This window comes from Lactuca sativa, chromosome 8 (genome assembly GCF_002870075.4).
Source record: "Lactuca sativa cultivar Salinas chromosome 8, Lsat_Salinas_v11, whole genome shotgun sequence".
Taxonomy (NCBI): Eukaryota; Viridiplantae; Streptophyta; class Magnoliopsida; order Asterales; family Asteraceae; genus Lactuca; species Lactuca sativa.
This window is the reverse complement of record NC_056630.2, coordinates 72620607-72641537: the sequence shown is the minus strand read 5'-3', so window position 1 is coordinate 72641537 and position 20931 is coordinate 72620607. Positions and strand designations below refer to the sequence as shown.

The following is a 20931-nucleotide window of genomic DNA, read 5'->3' as shown; positions in this document are numbered from 1 at the left end:
AGTTCACTGGTAAATTACATACATAAAAAAGATGGTGACTAAATGTGAGCAAAAATCAAATTTTTTTATCTCATAATTTATTATTCATTCTTATTATTTTATCTTAGTTTTATTAAAAATTCTATTAATTTTGTAAAATGTTCATCTTTATAAATTTTTATATTAATCTATTTTTAAATCACTTTCTTATCTTGATAAAAAATAATTAACCTATAAAACCTTCCCTACCAACCATTGTAATTATAATAAATATAACGTATTATGATTATTAGTCAAACACTATCTTCAAGGGTTGGTGTTTGATGTTCTTGATGGGTTTTAGGCATAAGAACAATCCTATGTGCTCATACAACCCTAATGCTTGGATCTAGGTTTCTCTATTGTACATGCTTTGAATCCAAGACTAATAAACTTAGATCTAACATATTATAAACTGAATTAGGGTTTATAGAATTACCTTTGATTGTTATATAGCAATAACAATCAATTCCTTGCTTGGAATGGCTTCAAAAGCTTAGTGCCTCAAGTGTTGCACCTCTAATGGAGTCACAAACACCTTATGCAACTTGGATGAAGAGGAGAAGAAGAGGGGCTGCCCAAAAACGACTAGAAACCCTAGAGAATCAGTTGTCCACGTTTTTGGAGCCTAAGGGGTCCTTTATATACTTGTGTGGGCTGCTAGGGTTTCAGTCAAAACCCTAATGGACAGCTTAAACTCTAAGCAGCCCATGGAACCTTCTGGATAAGGCCATGGACGAAAATATGATGGGCTTCCATCATAATTTCGTTCACCCCTTATTCCTTTAGCATTCCTTAGCCCAATAACTCAATTATCCAATAATTGCAGTCCAGTCCCCTAAATTTAATTAATCTCTTTTAGCCACAAAATTAATTATCAATTAATTCTTGACCAATATTAATTAAACAATATGATTTCTCCTTTAATATATTATTCTCATAATATATTAATAAATCATATTTAAACCTCTCTCTCCTTAATTCATCCTACATATTGCTATGGTGAAGGCAACCCAAAAGGACCATGCTCATAATCGGGTCAAGTACATACCAAAATAGTTATGGACTTAGACACTAATCCAACAGTTTCCCACTTGGATAAGTCTAATAACTATTTTCCGTAAAACTTCAGAACCTGATCAACAATCGTAGCTTTCAAAAGCCGCTGTGAACTCTGATCTTATCATATAGCGTGTCCTCTAGATAAGGGATCATACATTCCTCCATTCTCAAGATATCATATAGACATAAGACATGAATTTTAATCATTCTCTCTATACTGTTTCCTGACTTCTGATTTATGACGACTGATAAGAGACTACAATTGAACACATCAACTTAGTCCCGGCTTGGCCAAGCGCTTAGGTGTCATCATTAAATCATCTAGAGGCCCACATATATCGCTTTTATCCCACTTTGGGTAAAAGGAATGGATAAACTTCGACTCATATGCTCGCTTGCATTTACCGATCAAATCACAAACAACAATAAGTTTTATAACACCAAGTTACTGGTGCGTTTACTTATTATCAATGTGCAACCGACCAACAAATAACAAATCACATGTCTCGGTTTCAAGAATATACAATATTATCGTCTCACTAATCACTCGTGATAAATCCATGAAGTGATCCAAGTGAGCGTGGGTTTAATCCAATACTCTAATCTTATCAAAGCACTCATGAACTCTGCAGCAAACTTGTGCTATGTCTAAACACTTCAGACAATCTACAGACATATTCATGACAGTCTTCCTACATACTTACTTCCAACGTATGACCGACTGTGGATGTTTGAATAACCTAGTTATTCGGGAAGTCAAAACATGCAAATTGAAACATAACAATAATACTTAATCCTATATGGCCCCAAACTTGTGAGAGTAAATAAAACACTTCTATTTATCCACCATATTGATCACTCATTATTTATCATTTAATGTTTCGGATAATCAACTCATTACTTGAATTACAACAACAATTGTCCCATGCTCTAAGCATGCACACTTTGTTTCCTATGGTCCATGCTTTGTGAAATAAACCTTTTCAATGATGCTCATTTCACAATTCCTTAATCCCCATTGTTAGTGTAAGAACACAAGGTTCTTGCCACTACTAGAATATGCTAGATTCTAACATTTTACGCAACGATCCTTTCGCAAAGTCATAGCACAAAAGTCACCAAGACTTGGCCAATGAAATTACAAAGTACTCTATCGCAAATTGTTACAAGACAATTCTATAGACGTGAAGTCTCACATTCAAAGTATATTCCTTTGAACATCCTTCTTGCATAAAAGTTTCTAATCTAGACATAGATTCTTAATATGCAACTCCCAATATGGAAACATTTCCACATTTGCCATATGACAACTCATTCTTAATAGAATCTTATCTATTCATAATAATGTCGATATGGTCCATCCAATACCATACTTCTAACTACTTACAAGCGACCAATCCTCAGCGAACTTTGGATCGTCCTTTGATAGTTGTTCAATTATTTTAGTCAAAACCAATTCTAGTCCTTTTTCCCTCTTAATGCGCTAGACATTTGGAAAATTTTAGAATGGTAAAGTATTATAGCATTTGCAATCGATCCTATACCCGAAGCGTATGGGACACAATGCATAATGTCTTACATAAAGATATGATACTTTACCAATCTTTTGCCATAATATTTTATGTGTCATGTTCTCACAATTCAAACTATGAAGAGGGATGCCGTAATCATAATCGAAATTTGAGAACACACAATGTATCCTTTGACTGAACATATTAAAATTTCTCAATCTAAGCTTTAGATTTTGAAACGAAGTATAATATTCTCTCCCTTAATTATAGCAAAAACAATTTTTTCAACCCATGCAACTTTGCAAATTGAATCTTTGTTTTTCTATAATTAATATTGCTAACTTGCAATACTCGCCATAATAATCATACAATCATAACACTTATGCTCCCACTATCATGATGATTATTATCATATAAGCATAACACTTATGCTCCCACTAGCTTTGACATGTATTCAGAAAACAAATGAACTTCCAGAAAAACAATGCCTATTGAATTTCTGAAATTCATATTTTTAATACTAGATGCTTCGATAAGCCTTTATCTAAGCTTCTTAAACTTATACACCTTTGCCTTAGATTGCTCATATGTGTGCTTAAACAATTTAGAACTTATGTTACTAAGTTCCAAATCTTCAAACTAATTGCCAAATCTCACAATTCGAACTATGGAAAAGGATGTCGTAACCATAATCGAATTTGAGAATACAATTTTCACAATTGCTATCTTCTTAAGATCTCTCTTAGTGAAAGCATTTCCTCACAGTCATTTTCATGAAGGAGGGAATCTTATGACACTTAGATTTTATGGTGTATGAGTTCCTATCCATGTGAATTTGCCAAAACCAAAGTTTGTGACAAATTCAACCTCATATGGACTGAACTTTCTTAATCTTGATTTCTTGCCTTATGGTAACACGAGTGCCCACCATGTCTTCCAAGTAGTTTAGTAATTTGTCCTTACATATCAATGTACTTTCCATCGACTAAGGCTCTAGTATGCATTCAAATGAGAACTCATAGAACTCACATACACAATTAACTCAATTGGAATGGCATATAAACAAAATAATGTCAGCACGATAGGTTGTAAACCCCAAGTCGTGTGCTAGTGATGATCTATAAGGTTTATTCTTGATTTGTTCTTGAAACCTTTCAAAACCATTAAGACTCCCACTGACTCCTTGATATATAAGATTCTCTTTTCAAGAAACATGTCTTGACAAAGCAAATATTCAAGAGTTAGTGTAGTTCTTATCAAGACAAAACACTTCACATAATTGGTCCTAGTTGGTCTTTGTCTTATCCAAGACAACACAACTTACCAATTTCAAATGTGCAAGAATAAGAAAACTTTTCCAAATTCCACATTTGTTAAGTGTTATAAACCTACTTAAGACTTTTCACTCAATGTCACAATCTTGACTCTAAGACTTGATATTGGAACGAAGTATGATTGACTTATTGATTTAACCATTTCTACAATACTCGATTCCTCTTCTTAGACATGCAATTGCACTAAGACTCACTTAGAGGATCTATTGAGACATGGTTCTTAATCTTTAAGACTTATCATAAAACACAATAAAAGGTACTCTCCCTTCTTCCTAAAAAGGAGAAACTTTTATTTTTCTGCCTACTTGATTCTTCTTTATTCGTTCTACTATTCATTGAAACTCTTTCAATCAACTCAGAATTACACTCAATCTTATAATTATAATCATATTTACTAAACTTTAGTAAATCATGACGAATATCTTTGTCACTCTTGTGGTGGACTTGATCAACGCACAACCTAGTGTACTTGATCTCCTAGTCCTTCAATTGACACTTTGCTAAAGAATTAGTCTAAGTTTCCCAAATGTGAAAGTTTTTCATTCATCATACAATACACATTGCATGATTCCAAGTTTCTGACCAATTGAAACTTGGGCGATGAGAAACTCTCCCTATTTGGTAAACTTTTGACGTTTCCACAAATAAGATAATTAAGAATCAAATCCATTTTGCTAATAATAGAAGTACACAAACATCAATTTTTCATATATTTCATTGCAAGGATAAACAAATAAAATAAAAAACCAAAATTTATTTTATTCATAAAAACAGCGGAAAACATGTCCTTACAATGCAAAATTCAAATGAAAAACTATGTAATCAGATACTCCTAACAAATCTATCATAACTTCCTAAGCTCAAAATCTGATCTTCGAATTCATGCGATCGAAATCCATTTCTTCGTGATCAGACTCATCTTGCTCTTCCATCAAACTTCCTCTCTTTTCTCTAATCCTGCAAAACATGCAAATGTAATCTTATCACATTATGAATAAAGAATAGGAATTTAAATGGAGTTAGATAGTGGATTTTATACCTGAAGTAGAGCCCTACTTATCGACTCTCTTATCTCTTAGATTCTTCAGGTCCTTCGGGCAGCTTCGTATCCATTACCCCTTCCCTTGGCAGCAGGAACAGGTGGTGTCCATGGAAGCATGGTTGGTTGAGTTATCAGACAAATATGCTCCATTACTTCGCCAAATCATTTCTGATTCAACAGCAATAAGCATGTAAGTCAAGTCAATGAGGGCTGCGTCAAGTTTCATCATATAATACTCTCTTATGAACTTATCATATGATTTAGGGAGTGACTGAAGAACCCAGTCCACAGCCAACTTATTTGAGATAGACGCACCCAACATAATCAACCTATCAATGTGTGATTTCATCCCTAGGATGTGAGCACACACGGGTTTGCCATCTTGATGTTCCATTTCCAATAGGCATTCGGTGATCTTGAACCTTTCAAATCTTCGATCATTAGGGTTAGGGAGAACAACGGGAGGAAGAGGAGGAAGTGAAATCAAGCTAGTCCACAGTGATCCTTCACTTTGAATCAAGCTTTCACTTTCATTAGGAACACTTTTTCCTTGGGATTCGGGAATACCACGGTTAGAGCCAGACATCTACAAAACGGGAGAAAATTCAAGTTAAGTTGATTGAGTCTTTAATAAAACACCCAAATGAGTTATTAAGGCTAGGATCCAACACAATATTCTACAACCTAGAAGAGGGATGCCGTAATCTAGTTGCAGAATATTTGAAGGTAGGTAAATGACGATTTACCAATTTCCACCATGAAAAACGAAAGGAAGTTTAAGTTTTATTGAGATTCATTGAACTTTTCAATGGCATGTTTAATCTCGATTATGCCCTACTATTTGTGACTGGGATGTCGAGGATCACAAATAAGGTGTGAATAACCAGACGAATCACGTGGTGCACCCAATGCTACAATCACCTAATCAATGTGCCAGTTAGCCACACACGCTCCATTGATCTATGAAAAACATTGAGTCACCCTTCGCTACCAATGTCATCCCCAAATTAGTGTGCCGGTTAACCACACACGCTCCACTAACGTTTGACAGGGGTACGAAGTGTAATTCTATGGATTAGCATACAATTTCACATTTTTCCTAAAGTAACTATGATTTGGGAATTTGAAAAAGCATTTAGTTACTTTGTACTTCATTATACTTATAATGGAAGGTTTCTGTCCTATCCTACCCGTTCGGCTAACGACCCTCCACTAGTCAAGAGTGCGGTGGGTAAGAGTGGATACTCATTCAATCGCCATTTTATAGGCAATTTCCTTAAACACCCCTTATAGACCAGCTTCATGAATGAGGCCTACTAACGGTAAGACTAACTGTTTACTCATACATAGATAATACTAGACTTTTAATGTTATATATAGTATAGGGTGTATTTTACACTTTTAAAATACTAGGTGGTTTAACTTAGTAAATTAAACTTTTAATTTAATTAAATATAAACCAAAAACTTTATGGGTTTATTAAATCACTTTTAATTATGCACTTAAATTTATTAATAAAATCATAAGGGTGTGATTTGAACTTTTCAAATTACTAGGGTTTTAGAATTTAACATTTCAAAATTAAACTTTTAGTCAAATTTTAAATTCCAAAACTTGAGGGCAAGTTTTGAAACATTTCAAAACATTAGGGATCAAATAACAAATAATTCAAATTAAACAATTAATTTCATAATTATCTATATTTGACCTAATCTTATTTTAGTCACTAGATAATTACCAAATAATTTGAAATAATCCATATTTATCATATAAACAACCAATATTTAAAAGATTTGAAATTATCTATTGTTTTGGCAAGCATAATCATTAATTTAAGATAAAAATCGGATTTTAACTTCAAAAAACGAATTAAGCATCAAATCCAAGTCAAAACAGCAGCTAAATCTCGAAATACCCTCTGCCTGACGCACTAACTCGCCGAGTAGGGCCAACTCGCCGAGTCCAGATACTGAGTCGCCGAGTTGAGTCGGGCAAAGGCCAAAAACTCGATTTTAAGCAAACAAAATAGTTAAGCATCACATACAACTGAAACCATTCAAGGCTCTGATACCACTGATGGGTTTTAGGCATAAGAACAATCCTATGTGCTCATACAACCCTAATGCTTGGATCTGGGTTTCTTTATTGTACATGCTTTGAATCCAAGACTAATAAACTTAGATCTAACATATTATAAACTGAATTAGGGTTTATAGAAGTACCTTTGATTGTTATATAGCAATAACAATCAATTCCTTGCTTGGATTGGCTTCAAAAGCTTAGTGCCTCAAGTGTTGCACCTCTAATGGAGTCACAAACACCTTATGCAACTTGGATGAAGAGGAGAAGAAGAGAGGCTGCCCAAAAATGACTAGATACCCTAGAGAATCAGTTGTCCACGTTTTTGGAGCCTAAGGGGTCCTTTATATACTTGTGTGGGCTGCTAGGGTTTCAATCAAAACCCTAATGGACAACTTAAACTCCAAGCAGCCCATGGAACCTTCTGGATAAGGCCATGGACGAAAATATGATGGGCTTCCATCATAATTTCGTTCACCCCTTATTCCTTTAGCATTCCTTAGCCCAATAACTCAATTATCCAATAATTGCAGTCCAGTCCCCTAAATTTAATTAATCTCTTTTAGCCACAAAATTAATTATCAATTAATTCTTGACCAATATTAATTAAACAATATGATTTCTCCTTTAATATATTATTCTCATAATATATTAATAAATCATATTTAAACCTCTCTCTCCTTAATTCATCCTACATATTGCTATGGTGAAGGCAACCCAAAAGGACCATGCTCATAATCGGGTCAAGTACATACCAAAATAGTTATGGACTTAGACACTAATCCAACAGTTTCCCACTTGGATAAGTCTAATAACTATTTTCCGTAAAACTTCAGAACCTGATCAACAATCGTAGCTTTCAAAAGCCGCTGTGAACTCTGATCTTATCATATAGCGTGTCCTCTAGATAAGGGATCATACATTCCTCCATTCTCAAGATATCATATAGACATAAGACATGAATTTTAATCATTCTCTCTATACTGTTTCCTGACTTCTGATTTATGACGACTGATAAGAGACTACAATTGAACACATCAACTTAGTCCCGGCTTGGCCAAGCGCTTAGGTGTCATCATTAAATCATCTAGAGGCCCAAAAGGACCATGCTCATAATCGGGTCAAGTACATACCAAAATAGTTATGGACTTAGACACTAATCCAATAGTTCTAGGAGAGAAAAATATTGTTTTTAAACTTTTTTGGTATCGCTCAAATGTTTATGCAATTGTTTGATGTTCATATCCACTTGACATTCTCAATTATAAAAGCTTGAAGGTACAAGTGATGATAATATCAAAAAACATAATGTGTTAATTGAATAAACCACTCTATGTTATTGGACATGAAAATAAAATACCATGTAACCAAGAGTTATAAATAAATACTTGAAACGATCATCCTCATCTGTTAGAATGTGATTCACAATCACATGATTATGTTTCTACAAGATGTGAAATGAATTAGAAGCCTTGGAAAAGTTTATTTTGTGGACACATTTCATCAATTCGACGACATAATGTTTCTTATGTCATGTATGTTTATAAATGCAATCAAGATTGTACATCGAATTGAGATCTCGAACTATATCATTCTCCTTTTAAACTTTGCCATGATTGTTACCCATTACGTGATGCAGTAAAGTTCCTTACACTTTCTTATTTGCTTTTTTATGATTGGGTGTACTTGTGTTGATGAATAAGTGTGTATGGCATTAAATTTCTATCCTAGAAAATCCCAGTTTCCTTAAATAAATTCGCATATAAACACCAACTATAATATATTTTTTTTAAACAAACAACCTCATACCGCTATTTCGTTGAATTTGTGTGCTTTCATTTGAAACCCTTCTTCTATTAGAATTTCAAGGTAATAAATGCACTTGGATATTGTGAGAATTGTGATTTCACTTTCAAATCAAAGTATTCGGATGGTACTCCCTAATCTTGATTGGATAAGACTTAGAAGAGATTCAAAACAGAGAATGAAATGTATCAATTTCGTGAGTACTAAAAAAACTGGCCAAAATTTAGTTAAATACCTCCTTTGTCTGAAAACTGTCAAAACTGTCATAAAACAGTTTTCCAACAGTCAAAAAACTGTCATAAATATGAGTTTTCTATATCGATTAACGCAAAACCAAAAATGGGTCAAATATTCAAAATCTAGATTTCTGATGCATTTTTAATACAACAATATAATCTAAAACTGTCATAAAACAGTTTTCCAATAGCCAAAAGTTGTCATAAATCCGAGAATGAAATGCAGCTCTACCCCAACCATGGGCTCTTCCCCCTTGGACCCCGCTAGGGGCTGTCGCCCCTTAGACCCCGCTCCTAGGGGTGCTGCCCCCGGACCTCCATTCGTTTAGGGGCTTCGCCCCTAAATAACAGTCTACTTTTAATCTTGAATAAACTTAAAAAAATGTGTACTCCGCACCTTCCTTGTTTAATATTCATCAATATTGATTTTTAGTCAACAAGTCAACTAATTACACTTAAATACAATTAGGGAAACAAATCACCAACATTTTTCACACATTTTAATCCAAGGACAGGTTTAATATCTTGTTGTTAAAGGTAATTTGGTACTGTGAGATGGTGTAAAAGCATTAACTAAACCAAGGTAAGGTGGTATGAGAGCTATATATGGGAACGACGTTTGAGTTTTGTATTGGTTTGCATATTCATCATCCGACCAACATATTTCAGATTCAATAGATCCTTCATTGTCATATGTTTTTTCACAAAAGTCTACTGGTTCTCCTTAGTTAACTAAATTATTTTCTAGAACAATAGTAAGAGCCATCATTTTATCTATTTCATTACATGCACATTCATCATCATCTTCAATGCCATAATCAACATTCTCTGGTAAATCATTTTATTTAGTTCTTAGTGGACTATTATATACAATGTTTTCAAGAACTAAAGAAATGATATGTAAACCCACTAGATTGTTGCTTCCTCTTTCAATGGAATGGTTTCTGTTGAATCATATTCTACCATAACATCTTCTATTGTCGAGGTTTTGATCATCAGTTTATCGCCGCCTAACATTTAATTGATCCACCACTATTTTTTCATGAACATCACCAACCGTCACCAAAACACATATGCACAACAATGTCTTATTAGAAATAACATTTTTCATATGTCTTACATCATTCTTATAAGTCATATCCATAACATACCTATATTCTAGATGTTAGAAATACACCTTAATAATACTATTATCCAAATGATTTGTCTTTCACTTTAATCAATTTTATCAATCCCATATATATATATATATATATATATATATATATATATATATATATATATATATATATATATAAAAGTTTGTAATTAATGGCCAAAAATATGCTTTATCTATTGCTTTTCCAAGACTATCATATACAACAATACCAAAGAATTTGTACATATTTTTTGTAAATCATAGATGAACTTTATTTGAGATTTTCTCAAACAATTTTTTTAGTTCTACCATTTTATATGAGAAAAAAAGTCATAATTACTACCATATAAATTATGATTTATCATTATTTTTTTGTACTTTTGTATTGAGTCCGTTGTACAAGTATATTGAGTTCACAGATAAGCTTCTGTAAACTCGTTCTTCATTAATGAGTTCGCAGAGAAGCTTGTGATGATTAAAAAACAAAAATATGAAATTTGTCCCTTATAAAACTTACTAATTCACATATATATATATATATATATATATATATATATATATATATATATATATATATATATATATATATATATATATATATATATTCAAATACTTCAGTTAATCATATTTAATTTATTAAAAAACACCATCTTTAAATTGATTTTTTTTTATTATTAAGAAAATAATTAACTTGTAACACAACTATATTACCTTCTCCCACATTTTTATTCTCGACCTATTAATGCATGAATCTTTACAATATATTGACACCAAATTAAAATTAGTTTTTCAATGATTTTATTTGTAACTGAAATTTTCAGTTCAAAAGAACTAGAGGAAGAACAAAATTATTTAAAAGAGAATAATCGCGGGTCTTCTAAATCGATTATAGGAAATGAAATACATTGTTTAACAATCGAGTAGGAATATGGAATCACCGGATTTTGCTAATCGAATATACAAAATATGAATGTGAAAAGAATATGGTTATGAATAAAGAGATCGATTATAAGATTGAATGTAAATGTGCTTTATTAATTTAGTTATAATCTAATTTTAATATAATTTTTAAAATTTAAAATATGTCAATTATGATTAAATTAAATATTTGGATGTATACAATTTTTATAAGGATATACATGTAATTTAAAGTTTTACAAAGATGTAAACATAATTATGAAAGTTTATAAGGATATCAAGTGGGGCGTACGCAGGATTTCATAGTAGGGGTGCACGGGAAAGTCACGTGTTGCACAATAGTAAAAAAAATTCAAAAAACTTCGAAAAATTTTAAATTATGTCCGAAAAGGTCAGGGATTGCAATGACCACTGTTTGTGTGCTGTATACTAAAATCGCCGCTTGATATAAACAAAATTGTAACTTAAATATATGTGGAGTTCCTAGCGGGCATGCCAAAAATATGAAATTGATGGTTATTTTTGAAAAATAAACCATGTTTGTTACTTTTATAAAATAAGATAAAAAAAAATAGTTATATTTGTCAAAATCTTTAAATATTAAAGAACATATTAGACAAAATTGCAAAAATGGTCCCTGTGGTATGCAAAATTTTGGGGTTTTAGTCCAAACCACGAGTTTTTTGGAACCATAGTCCTTTTGGAGTGGTTTCTATGTGGTTTTGGTCCCTGGACTTAACTCCCGTTAAGTTGGAACTGTTAAGCCCCCTCACGTGCCTCACACGTGAGGGTAATTTCATCATTTCATATGTCAGGGACCATTTTTGCATAAACGTTTTTTTGGATTAATTGACATTTACCCCTCATTTACTTTCCCCAACACTCGTCAACTCCCCAACTCCCTCCTTCTTGCTTCTGCTCCATTGAACCTGCAAAAAACCCTCGTTGCTTATCCAAACAAGATAATCGACACTACACATATAAGGGCATACGTTTAATACGAAATGGTGTTCGTAATGTGGCATATCAGACCAAAACACGAAGTTGTTGATGTATCAACTGTATATGGTAAGCTGCTCTGTTTTCTTTAACTTTTATACTTTGCATTTTCTTATTGATTTAGAAGAAAAAAATGCAAAATTTTAACTTTTAATATGTACAATTTTGATTTTTAGCTGGTGCACCCACATGGTTTAGTATTAAGCTTCATCACGGTGGGAAATTTACTAAATTACCTGATATAAAGTACATTGGAGGTGAAGTGCGTTATGTTGATTATGTGGACATTGATGAGTTTTCTGTGCATGAACTTGATGCCATAATGCTTGACCTAGGTTACCCAGACCCATAGAATTCTGAATTCGCTGATGAATCCCCAGTTATATAGTACCATTTTAGGATACCCAATGGTGACTTTCAATTTGGTCTTAGAGCTTTAGGGAATGATCAGGATGTGATCAACCTTTCTAAATACATTGCACATAACAAGCTGATTGAGGTGTACACAGAGCATGGAAAGACAAATTTATTGACTTACTTCATGTCACCAAATGCAAAGGGTAAAGTTCTCATTGAGGAATTACCAGAAAATGATGATCAAGGGGCTGAAGTTGAGGGTCAAGTTCATGCAGATTCTCCAATGAAAAATGTGAACCATGGTAATGGTGAGCCTATTGGTGAGTTCATGTCTCTGATTCTTTTTGGGAGTAAGAATGATAGTTTCTCACCAGAGTATAGAAGGGGTAGGGTTGGGAATTCCAAAATAGGTGAAAGTTCTTGTAGCAAGAGGCTTAATTTAGATTATATTGATGAGGTTGTTCACATTTCAAAGGAAAAGAATGATGATCAGGATGGTTCAACTAATGTTCAGGAGGCAGCAACTTGTGTTCACATTGATGAGATGGATGGTGTTAGGGAGGCTGCAAATGTTGTTCAAGAGGCATCAACTGTTGATGAAGAAGGCTACAACACCCCCCCTGTTAATAATGTTGATGAACAATTGAATGAGTTATTTGATAACCTTATGGAAAATTTGATTGGGAGTGATGATGATAATGAAGAGTATGAAGGGGATGGAGAATCTGAAGAGGGTAATCAAGAGTATGAAGAGGATGATGAATCTCAAGAAAGTGATCCAAATTTTGAAGAGTATGATGAATCTGAAAATAGTGATCCAGAGTATGAAGAAGATGAGAGACAAATAGAAGATGAAGATCATATGGATGACATAATGGATGTTGACAACAATATACAGGATGTGGATGTGGACATGGGAGACTTCACTCTCAATGTTGAAAGTGATGTGGAAGGTTCTTGTATAAATGTTGTTCATGGGCATGAACCTGAAGATATGGAAGTGATTAACAATGAGGAATTTGAATCTTTGGATGAAGGATCCGACCAAGACAGAGAGAGAAGAGCTCTTATCAAGAATTTGAGAAAAGAAAAAAGGTGCAGTCTTGGGGCAGTACATAAACAATCTTTTTTAGTTGGAGATAAATTTAATAGTAAAAAAGAATTAAAGGAGGCAATTGATCTGCATGCACTAGAATCAAGAAGGAATATTTTCTTTAAAAAAATGACAATGTAAGGCTTAGGGCACAGTGTAGAGGTGTTGTACCTGTCACCAATAAAGGCATAGTGGGTAGTCAAGCTACCACTTCAAAAAGAAAGGGTAAAGAATTAAAGACACAAAAAGTAACATGTGGTTGGTACATTCATGCATCTAGGTCAAATCCTGAATCCGACTGGTTTATAAGGACCTTAAACCAAACTCACACATGTTTGCAAACAAGGAAACTCAGGGCTTGTACTGCTTCTTTAATCAACAAGAAAATCTTTGATCAAGTTGAGGCGAATCCAAATATACCTTTGAGAGCCATACAAGATCACTTTCAAAAGATCTACCAAGTGGGTGTTAGTATGGACAAGGTGTTCAGGGCAAAGGATAAGGCAAGAAAGCATATAACTGGGGACTACACAAAGCAGTATGAACTGTTGAGGGACTATGTTCTCGAACTTCAAGCCACCAACCCAGACACCACAGTGAAAATAAATGTATGTTCTGAGCCTAACCTTGATTCCCCAACTAGGCAGTTTAGAAGAATTTATGTGGGATTGGGTCCACTGAAAAAAGGGTTCAAGGCATGCCTTAGGGACTTATTAGGTTTTGATGGTGCCTTCATGAAAGGACCATTCCCTGGGCAAGTCCTTTCAGCAGTTGGTCTTGATTCCAATAATGGAATTTACCCATTAGCATATGGGATTGTTGAGTCTGAAAACACAGAAAGCTGGAAATGGTTTTTAGATAACCTTGGGGATGACTTGGACCTTGGAAGAAACTCAAATTTTACTTTCATAAGTGACAGGCAAAAGGTAAAGTTGGAAGTAGTTTTTATACATTTGGTCATTTAAAGTGTGGTTGTAAGCTAATTCTAATGATTGACAATTAATTTTTGCAGGGTTTACATACTGCAGTTGAGCAAATTTTTCCCAATGCTGAGCATAGATATTGTATCAGACATATTCATGACAATATGAGGAAAAGATGGAGGCAAACAGAGTACAGGGACCACTTATGGAGGTGTGCATCAGCTACCACCATTCCTGAGTTTGAACATTTGATGAAGGAGTTTAGTCAGTATGATAAGGAGGCATGTGAATGGTTGAAGCAAATTCCTCCTAAACATTGGGCAAGGAGTCATTTTTCAGGTAAATCTATATATTCCAATTTGGTCCTTATGTCTTTCACTTAGTGAACTGTTTTACTTGTATGTGAATTGTATTAAATGTTTTTTAATGGTAATTTACACACAGGAAGAGCAGTTTTTGATGTGTTGATATCAAACATGTGTGAAGTGTTTAATGGGAAGATAGAGAAAGGAAGGGATAAACCTGTCATTGGATGTTTAGAATTCATAAGGGAGTATCTAATGAAGAGGATATGCAATGTCAAGAAGGAAATGAAAAAGGCTAAAGGTCCACTAACACCCACAGCAACAAACATCCTAGCTGCAAGAAAAACAGTTGCTTCACAATACATTGCTAGGTGGAATGGGGGAGACAAGTATCAAGTCACAGGAGCTTTGCAGGATCAACATGTGGTTGATGTTAGGAACAAAACATGCACTTGCAGAAAATGGGAATTAATTGGAATTCCATGCAGACATGCAATTGCAACTCTGAATGAGATGAGTAAAGACCCAGAGGCTGAGCTTGACATTTACAAATGGGTTCACAAGGTGTATTTTCTAGAGACATGGAAAAAGGCTTATTCTTTTAAGGTGGAGCCAATTAAGGGTAGATCCATGTGGCCCAAAAGTGAATGTCCCACAAAGCTAATCCCTCCTCCACATCGCACTCAAGTGGGAAGGCCTAAGAAAAAGAGAAGACAAGTGAGGGTGAAAGGTTAAGCAAAAAACAGAAGGCAAGTCAAGGTGATGGAGTGAATGCTGCACAAGAAGGAGGTTCCCAAAAACCAACAAATGATGGAGTGCAGAAGCTATCAAGGAAGCATATCAGTGTTACTTGTAGCGAATGCAAGAACAAGGGACACAACTCTATGACCTGTAAAGGGCAAGGTGGGAATCAATCCAAGAAGTAATGTGTCATGCATGTATGGAGTTTTCTGTGATTTTGGTTGGTTATGAAAACTTGGTTGTTATGTTTACAATATTTTGTTGAAAATTTTTGGTTGGTTGTTATGAAAACTTTGTTGTTATCTTAGGTTTGGTAATGTGTCCCTTTTGGTAATGTTTAGAATCTTTGGTTGTTATGTTTAGAAACTTTGGTTGTTATATTACAAATCTTAATGAAATGTGCATTTTGGTTATGTACAATTGGTTCTAATATATATATTTTGGTAACACATTCATACCATTTCTATTCATATGTTAATTCTTATACATTCATACCATTTTGGTAAAACATTCATTACACTTGCATCATAAAATTGTACATATATCATTATCATCATAAGTCACTACAAACTTGATCACATAAAATTACAACAAAATGACCAAAACACCCTTCAGAGTATACCCCTATACAAACCAAATATAAAAGAATACAATCACAAAGAAAAACCAACTTCCAAACATGTACATTTTCAGCTTCAAATTATCATCCTTCAATGCTCTGATATTTGCCACCAACATGTTGTTCCTGCATATCAGTCCATTGCATTGATCCTGTAGCATGTTCATACCTCTAACCAACTCATTGCACCGTTCCTGCACTGAATTCAAATTTCTTAGCAGACCAGGTATGATGGCTTTAGACCTAGCACACATTGGGGGATCAAGCCACCCAATAAACCCACAAACAGAATCATTCATAGGGCATGCAAAAAATCTCCTTCCTGGATTCAGAGGGGTCCAAGACGTTTTCACCACAACAACTTTTCCACAAAAACATAACACCATTTTTGTTGTAGCAGAGCTCAAGAAGAAGAAGGGTAGAAGAAAAGAGACGTTGGGGAAGAAGATCGCAGGAAGTGGGGGTATTTAAAAGGAATTAATCCAAAAAAACGTTTATGCAAAAATGGTCCCTGACATATGAAATGACGAAATTACCCTCACGTGTGAGGCACGTGAGGGGGCTTAACAGTTCCAACTTAACGGGAGTTAAGTCCAGGGACCAAAACCACATAGAAACCACTCCAAAAGGACTATGGTTCCAAAAAACTCTTGGTTTGGACTAAAACCCCAAAATTTTACATACCACAGGAACCATTTTTGCAATTTTGTCAACATATTAACCATTTTGCAATTTACAAAATACACACCATAAAATTTAAAAAAAAAAACCTTGTCACATACCATAAAAATTAAAGTACACATTCCATTACACACGAGAACCTAGGCAAGCCCAAACTCACACGAAAGTCAAAGACACCGACGCGCATCTCCTTCCTTCGTTCCCAATCATTCTTCAAATCGACACACATCTCTCTCTTCATGACCTTTCCAATCTCACTCTATCGATCTTCATGAGATACACCCCCTTCTCACGTTATTCCACCTTCTCGTCTTTACAGTTCCCAGATCGGTCCTTAGCAAAATCCATCGATAAACACTCCCTCTACACACATATTTATCCACACAGATCATTCCCATCAGGTATGCCACAAAACCCAGATGCAATCAGCTTGATTTAAACCTTCATTACCATGCGATTCATTTTTCTGTGTTGAGTTTTCACAAATTGGGTCTCTTTTCTGGTTCAATTATGGAACCCGCACAAGGACCAAGCCCTAGGCTCAGCACAATCGCAGTACACAAAGAAACCCCAGATCTTCAACCCTTCGAACAAGACTTACCCAACAATGTTACTCGATCAGATCACGTCTTTCAATCAACTAGTGCTTTAGAAATCTTGAGAGAAACAGTAAGGATTCTAAGGTATAATCTCAGTGGGTTCATGGCAATTGGGGCATTACTAATCTGTCCTGTTTCAGCTGTTCTTTTATCGAATGTTCTAGTCGATCCATCCATCGTCAAAAGACTTGCTATCAGACTTCTGTTAGTTTCAAAATCAAGTGGCCTTCCTCTAAGACCTTTCGTTGAACACTCTTGCCAAAAATTCTCCGAAATGGCAATCTCAACCACAATGTGTTTCCCTTTATACGTCACATTGTTATTGATTTCAAAAGCTGCTGTTGTCTACTCAGTCGATTGCACTTACTCACGAAAGATGTTCGATTCCTCCAAATTCTATCTCATCTTACGGAAGATCTGGAAACGAATCGTCTCCACATACTTGTTAGTATGCACTGTAATAGTCGGCTGCTTAACTTCATTTCTCGTTCTACTCATTGGCGTCAGCAGCTTACTCTCTGTAATCGGATTCTCCCCAAATCTAATCGCCTACTCTGCTATCATCTTCGGGTTATTTTTCTCAGTGTTCTTCGCAAACGCCATCATCATTTGCGATCTTTCCATGGTGATTTCAGTATTGGAAGACATTTCAGGGTCTGAAGCGATACTAAGATCTACTGTTCTAATCAGGGGTCAAACTCAAGTTGGATTGATGATATTTCTTGGATCCACAATCGGAATGGCTTTTATTGAGGGATTATTTGAGCATCGTGTGAAAACTTTAAGCTATGGAGATGGGTCTTCGAGGATATGGGAAGGACCACTTTTAGTTATCATGTATAGTTTTGTGGTGCTTATTAATTTTATGATGAGTACTGTTTTCTACTTCAGTTGCAAGTCTTACAGTTTGGAAAATGGTTCAAGTGTAGAATGTCAATCGGTTTTAGAGGCATTGACTGTTTCACCTGTAGGTGGGGTTGATCAATAGTTTATTGGGAGAAAAAAAGTTAGTGAAAATGTATGATTAAGGGGAGAATATATATAAATGGGGTATTGAATTTATAGCTTTATGAATTGGTTAATGGAGGTGGATGAAGATGTGTAGCATGGAAAAGCTTGGAACTTTATGATCTTTGATGAGAAAATGTCCCTTTTGGGGTGTTTTTGTTTTGGATTAGAGTTAGATACATTGTTTCTTGATTGTTGTGGTATGACAGATGATGCAAATTTACTCATAGTTGTATTGAACTTGATGTACAATCTGTTGTGGAGTTGAGGCCATAAATTAATAGAAAGAAAGATGATTTTTGCTACTTTTTTGAAGAATTTTTGGTTTGTGTTTGATATTTGTAATCTAGAATGTATAAGTGAGGATGCTAAAAGTCTTACCCTTGGAATGGCCTCTAAGTTTTTTTTCTATGAGGGTAATCTTGTCTTTTGCATATATGAGATATTGAGAGTAAGTCATTGTCCCATCTTTTTGGATGAGATAAAAATTACAATTTTTGTCTTATTAAGATATGAAAAGTCATTTTGTATTTTGATTCACCTTTTAGACAATATTAAGGAGATTGAGTATGTAGGTATATGTACTTTGCGTGTATCTTTTGATGCTGCATACACTCAATCAAAGATGCTCGTGATTGATCATTTTCTGAGTTGTGAATTGTCGAAAATACCCTTCTGGGATTCTGAAGGTGAACCCGATACAAAAGTGCTAGACAGAGCAACATAAGATGTTAGTACCTTTAAGTTTAAGGAAAACTGAAGCATCTCCTTCCGTCTAAAACTAAAAGTGGACCCCTTACCCCTTCTTTGACAAGTATGTGTCACCCATCTTTCTTTTAACCCATTAAATGCACTATTCTTCGATAGTTATTTTTTTTGGATTATTTAAACTTATAATTCTAGTTACATGATTTCTAAAAAAACAAAGATTTGATATGCACAAACTTAGAGCATCAATAATGGAGTTTGATGCAGACTGGTGTTCATTGTCAATAACGTTTGTGGGGGGTTTGTAACGAAATTTAAAAAAAAAAAAAAAAAAAAAAAAGTAAAAAAAAAAAGGAGAACTAGGTTTATTTTGGAGTGAACCATGTATAGTCTGTATGTTTTAGAAATCTAATGCGAAAAATTAAAAACGCCGTTGCCGGGGATCGAACCCGGGTCACCCGCGTGACAGGCGGGAATACTTACCACTATACTACAACGACTTGCTTGTTTGACTTGAAATACATATTCATTATATTGGTTGGTTGCTTAATTTATCTGACATTAATCACTTTGGTTTCATTATATACCTTCGTTTCCCTCCTTAATACATACGTTATTTGTAATTCGAAGACTCATATTTTATAGTGATTAAATATCATAAGGTAAATAATAGAACATATTGTGATTTTTTTTTGTACATGAACGAAGGGAAAGTATCTATAATTAATAAGGTACACCGATTGTTTTATATCTATTTCTTTAAACTTTAAATAGTCAAAACGTGAGTTAAATAACACACTTATTCAGGTTTTCAAGTATTATATTTTTTGAGTAGTCGATACACCTTCATAATGAAACAATATGATTCTCTCTTGTGATATTTGGTTGATTACCTTGGGATATTCTCTACATACCTAGTATAATGATTGATTCATCTAGTAATTATACATAATTGAAATACATATTTTTGCCTTTCTAGCCCTCATAAGTGTCAATATCTCCATCTGGATTTAACTTCTAACTTGAATGTCCACACTATCTTATGAGAAATCATTTTAGGACACTGCTAACAATGTTTTTATCTTACGCGGTGACTCTATATGTCAAATAGCCTTACAAGGGGCATAATCATGTGAATCATTAGACCTTATCAACATGGAAGGATCCATAATCCTTTGATTGGTGACATTTGTGGTATTTGAAAAAAGACAACTTAAGACACTTGAGAAATTGTTGGGGTCTATATCCATAATACCTAAGTTGTTATAGACTTGTGGTTTGAATAGTATTGTGAATAATTTATACATATGTTGTTGGTGAGTGTTGAAGATTGGTGTATAAACAATTTATAGATCCAAATATCAACGAAAGAAAAAAAAAATAGTATTTTAAATTTTGTAATCCCAAAAGTCATGAATCTAATTAGAAATACTACATAAACATTTATGCAACACCATACCGTCTTCTTTCTTCTATGGCGTAAAGTCGATGATATGGCCCTTTTGAGGTGGTTTGTGTGGGTTGAAGAGAGAAAGTTTTCAACTTTATGGATTCTCTATGTCCCAAGAGCATTTTATCTCATAGATATAGAAAATGGTGGTGATTGAGAAACATTGCTTGAATTCTAGGTTATATTTTTTGACCTAAATATGGGAAACGACATGCATTGGGGCATGCATGTCCATAAATTTTACATTTTTAGGGTTCATTAATGTCCCTAAAATGCTTCTGGAAGTTTTGGATTAAGATTTCAT

General features: G+C 34.2%; 4 protein-coding genes and 1 non-coding gene across 5 annotated transcripts; 4 read left to right on the top strand and 1 right to left on the bottom strand.

Moving 5' to 3' along the window:
* Nucleotides 1–11764: 11764 nt before the first annotated feature.
* LOC128127619 (transcription elongation factor SPT5-like) lies at nucleotides 11765–13771 on the top strand. Its single transcript, XM_052766263.1, has 2 exons — nucleotides 11765–12212; nucleotides 12320–13771. Exon 2 carries the CDS (start codon nucleotides 12685–12687, stop codon nucleotides 13732–13734), a length of 1050 nt encoding a protein of 349 aa, XP_052622223.1. The 5' UTR covers nucleotides 11765–12212; nucleotides 12320–12684; the 3' UTR covers nucleotides 13735–13771.
* A 295-nt stretch (nucleotides 13772–14066) lies between these two features.
* LOC111906331 (protein FAR1-RELATED SEQUENCE 8-like) lies at nucleotides 14067–14899 on the top strand. The gene is made up of 2 exons (XM_023902096.3): nucleotides 14067–14519; nucleotides 14606–14899. Exons 1-2 carry the CDS (start codon nucleotides 14067–14069, stop codon nucleotides 14897–14899), a joined length of 747 nt encoding a protein of 248 aa, XP_023757864.2.
* Nucleotides 14900–14932: 33 nt separating this feature from the next.
* Nucleotides 14933–15556, top strand: LOC128127729 (uncharacterized). The gene has a single exon (XM_052766408.1). It carries the CDS (start codon nucleotides 14933–14935, stop codon nucleotides 15554–15556), a length of 624 nt encoding a protein of 207 aa, XP_052622368.1.
* Nucleotides 15557–16996: 1440 nt separating this feature from the next.
* On the top strand, nucleotides 16997–18774 carry LOC111906294 (uncharacterized). The gene has a single exon (XM_023902051.2). The coding sequence runs from the start codon at nucleotides 17373–17375 to the stop codon at nucleotides 18447–18449; it is 1077 nt and encodes a 358-aa protein (XP_023757819.1). The 5' UTR covers nucleotides 16997–17372; the 3' UTR covers nucleotides 18450–18774.
* Nucleotides 18775–19605: 831 nt separating this feature from the next.
* TRNAD-GUC (transfer RNA aspartic acid (anticodon GUC)) lies at nucleotides 19606–19677 on the bottom strand. The gene has a single exon. It is a non-coding gene; the product is annotated as a tRNA-Asp (tRNA).
* Nucleotides 19678–20931: the final 1254 nt, after the last annotated feature.

Bases quoted from the DNA above. Each gene is read 5' to 3' on its own strand.
- LOC128127619 (XM_052766263.1), top strand. From the start codon at position 12,685: ATGTCACCAAATGCAAAGGGTAAAGTTCTCATTGAGGAATTACCAGAA.
- LOC111906331 (XM_023902096.3), top strand. From the start codon at position 14,067: ATGGACAAGGTGTTCAGGGCAAAGGATAAGGCAAGAAAGCATATAACT. The intron at 14,520-14,605 runs GTAAAGTTGGAA...TAATTTTTGCAG, and splicing joins TCATAAGTGACAGGCAAAAG to GGTTTACATACTGCAGTTGA.
- LOC128127729 (XM_052766408.1), top strand. From the start codon at position 14,933: ATGTTTTTTAATGGTAATTTACACACAGGAAGAGCAGTTTTTGATGTG.
- LOC111906294 (XM_023902051.2), top strand. From the start codon at position 17,373: ATGGAACCCGCACAAGGACCAAGCCCTAGGCTCAGCACAATCGCAGTA.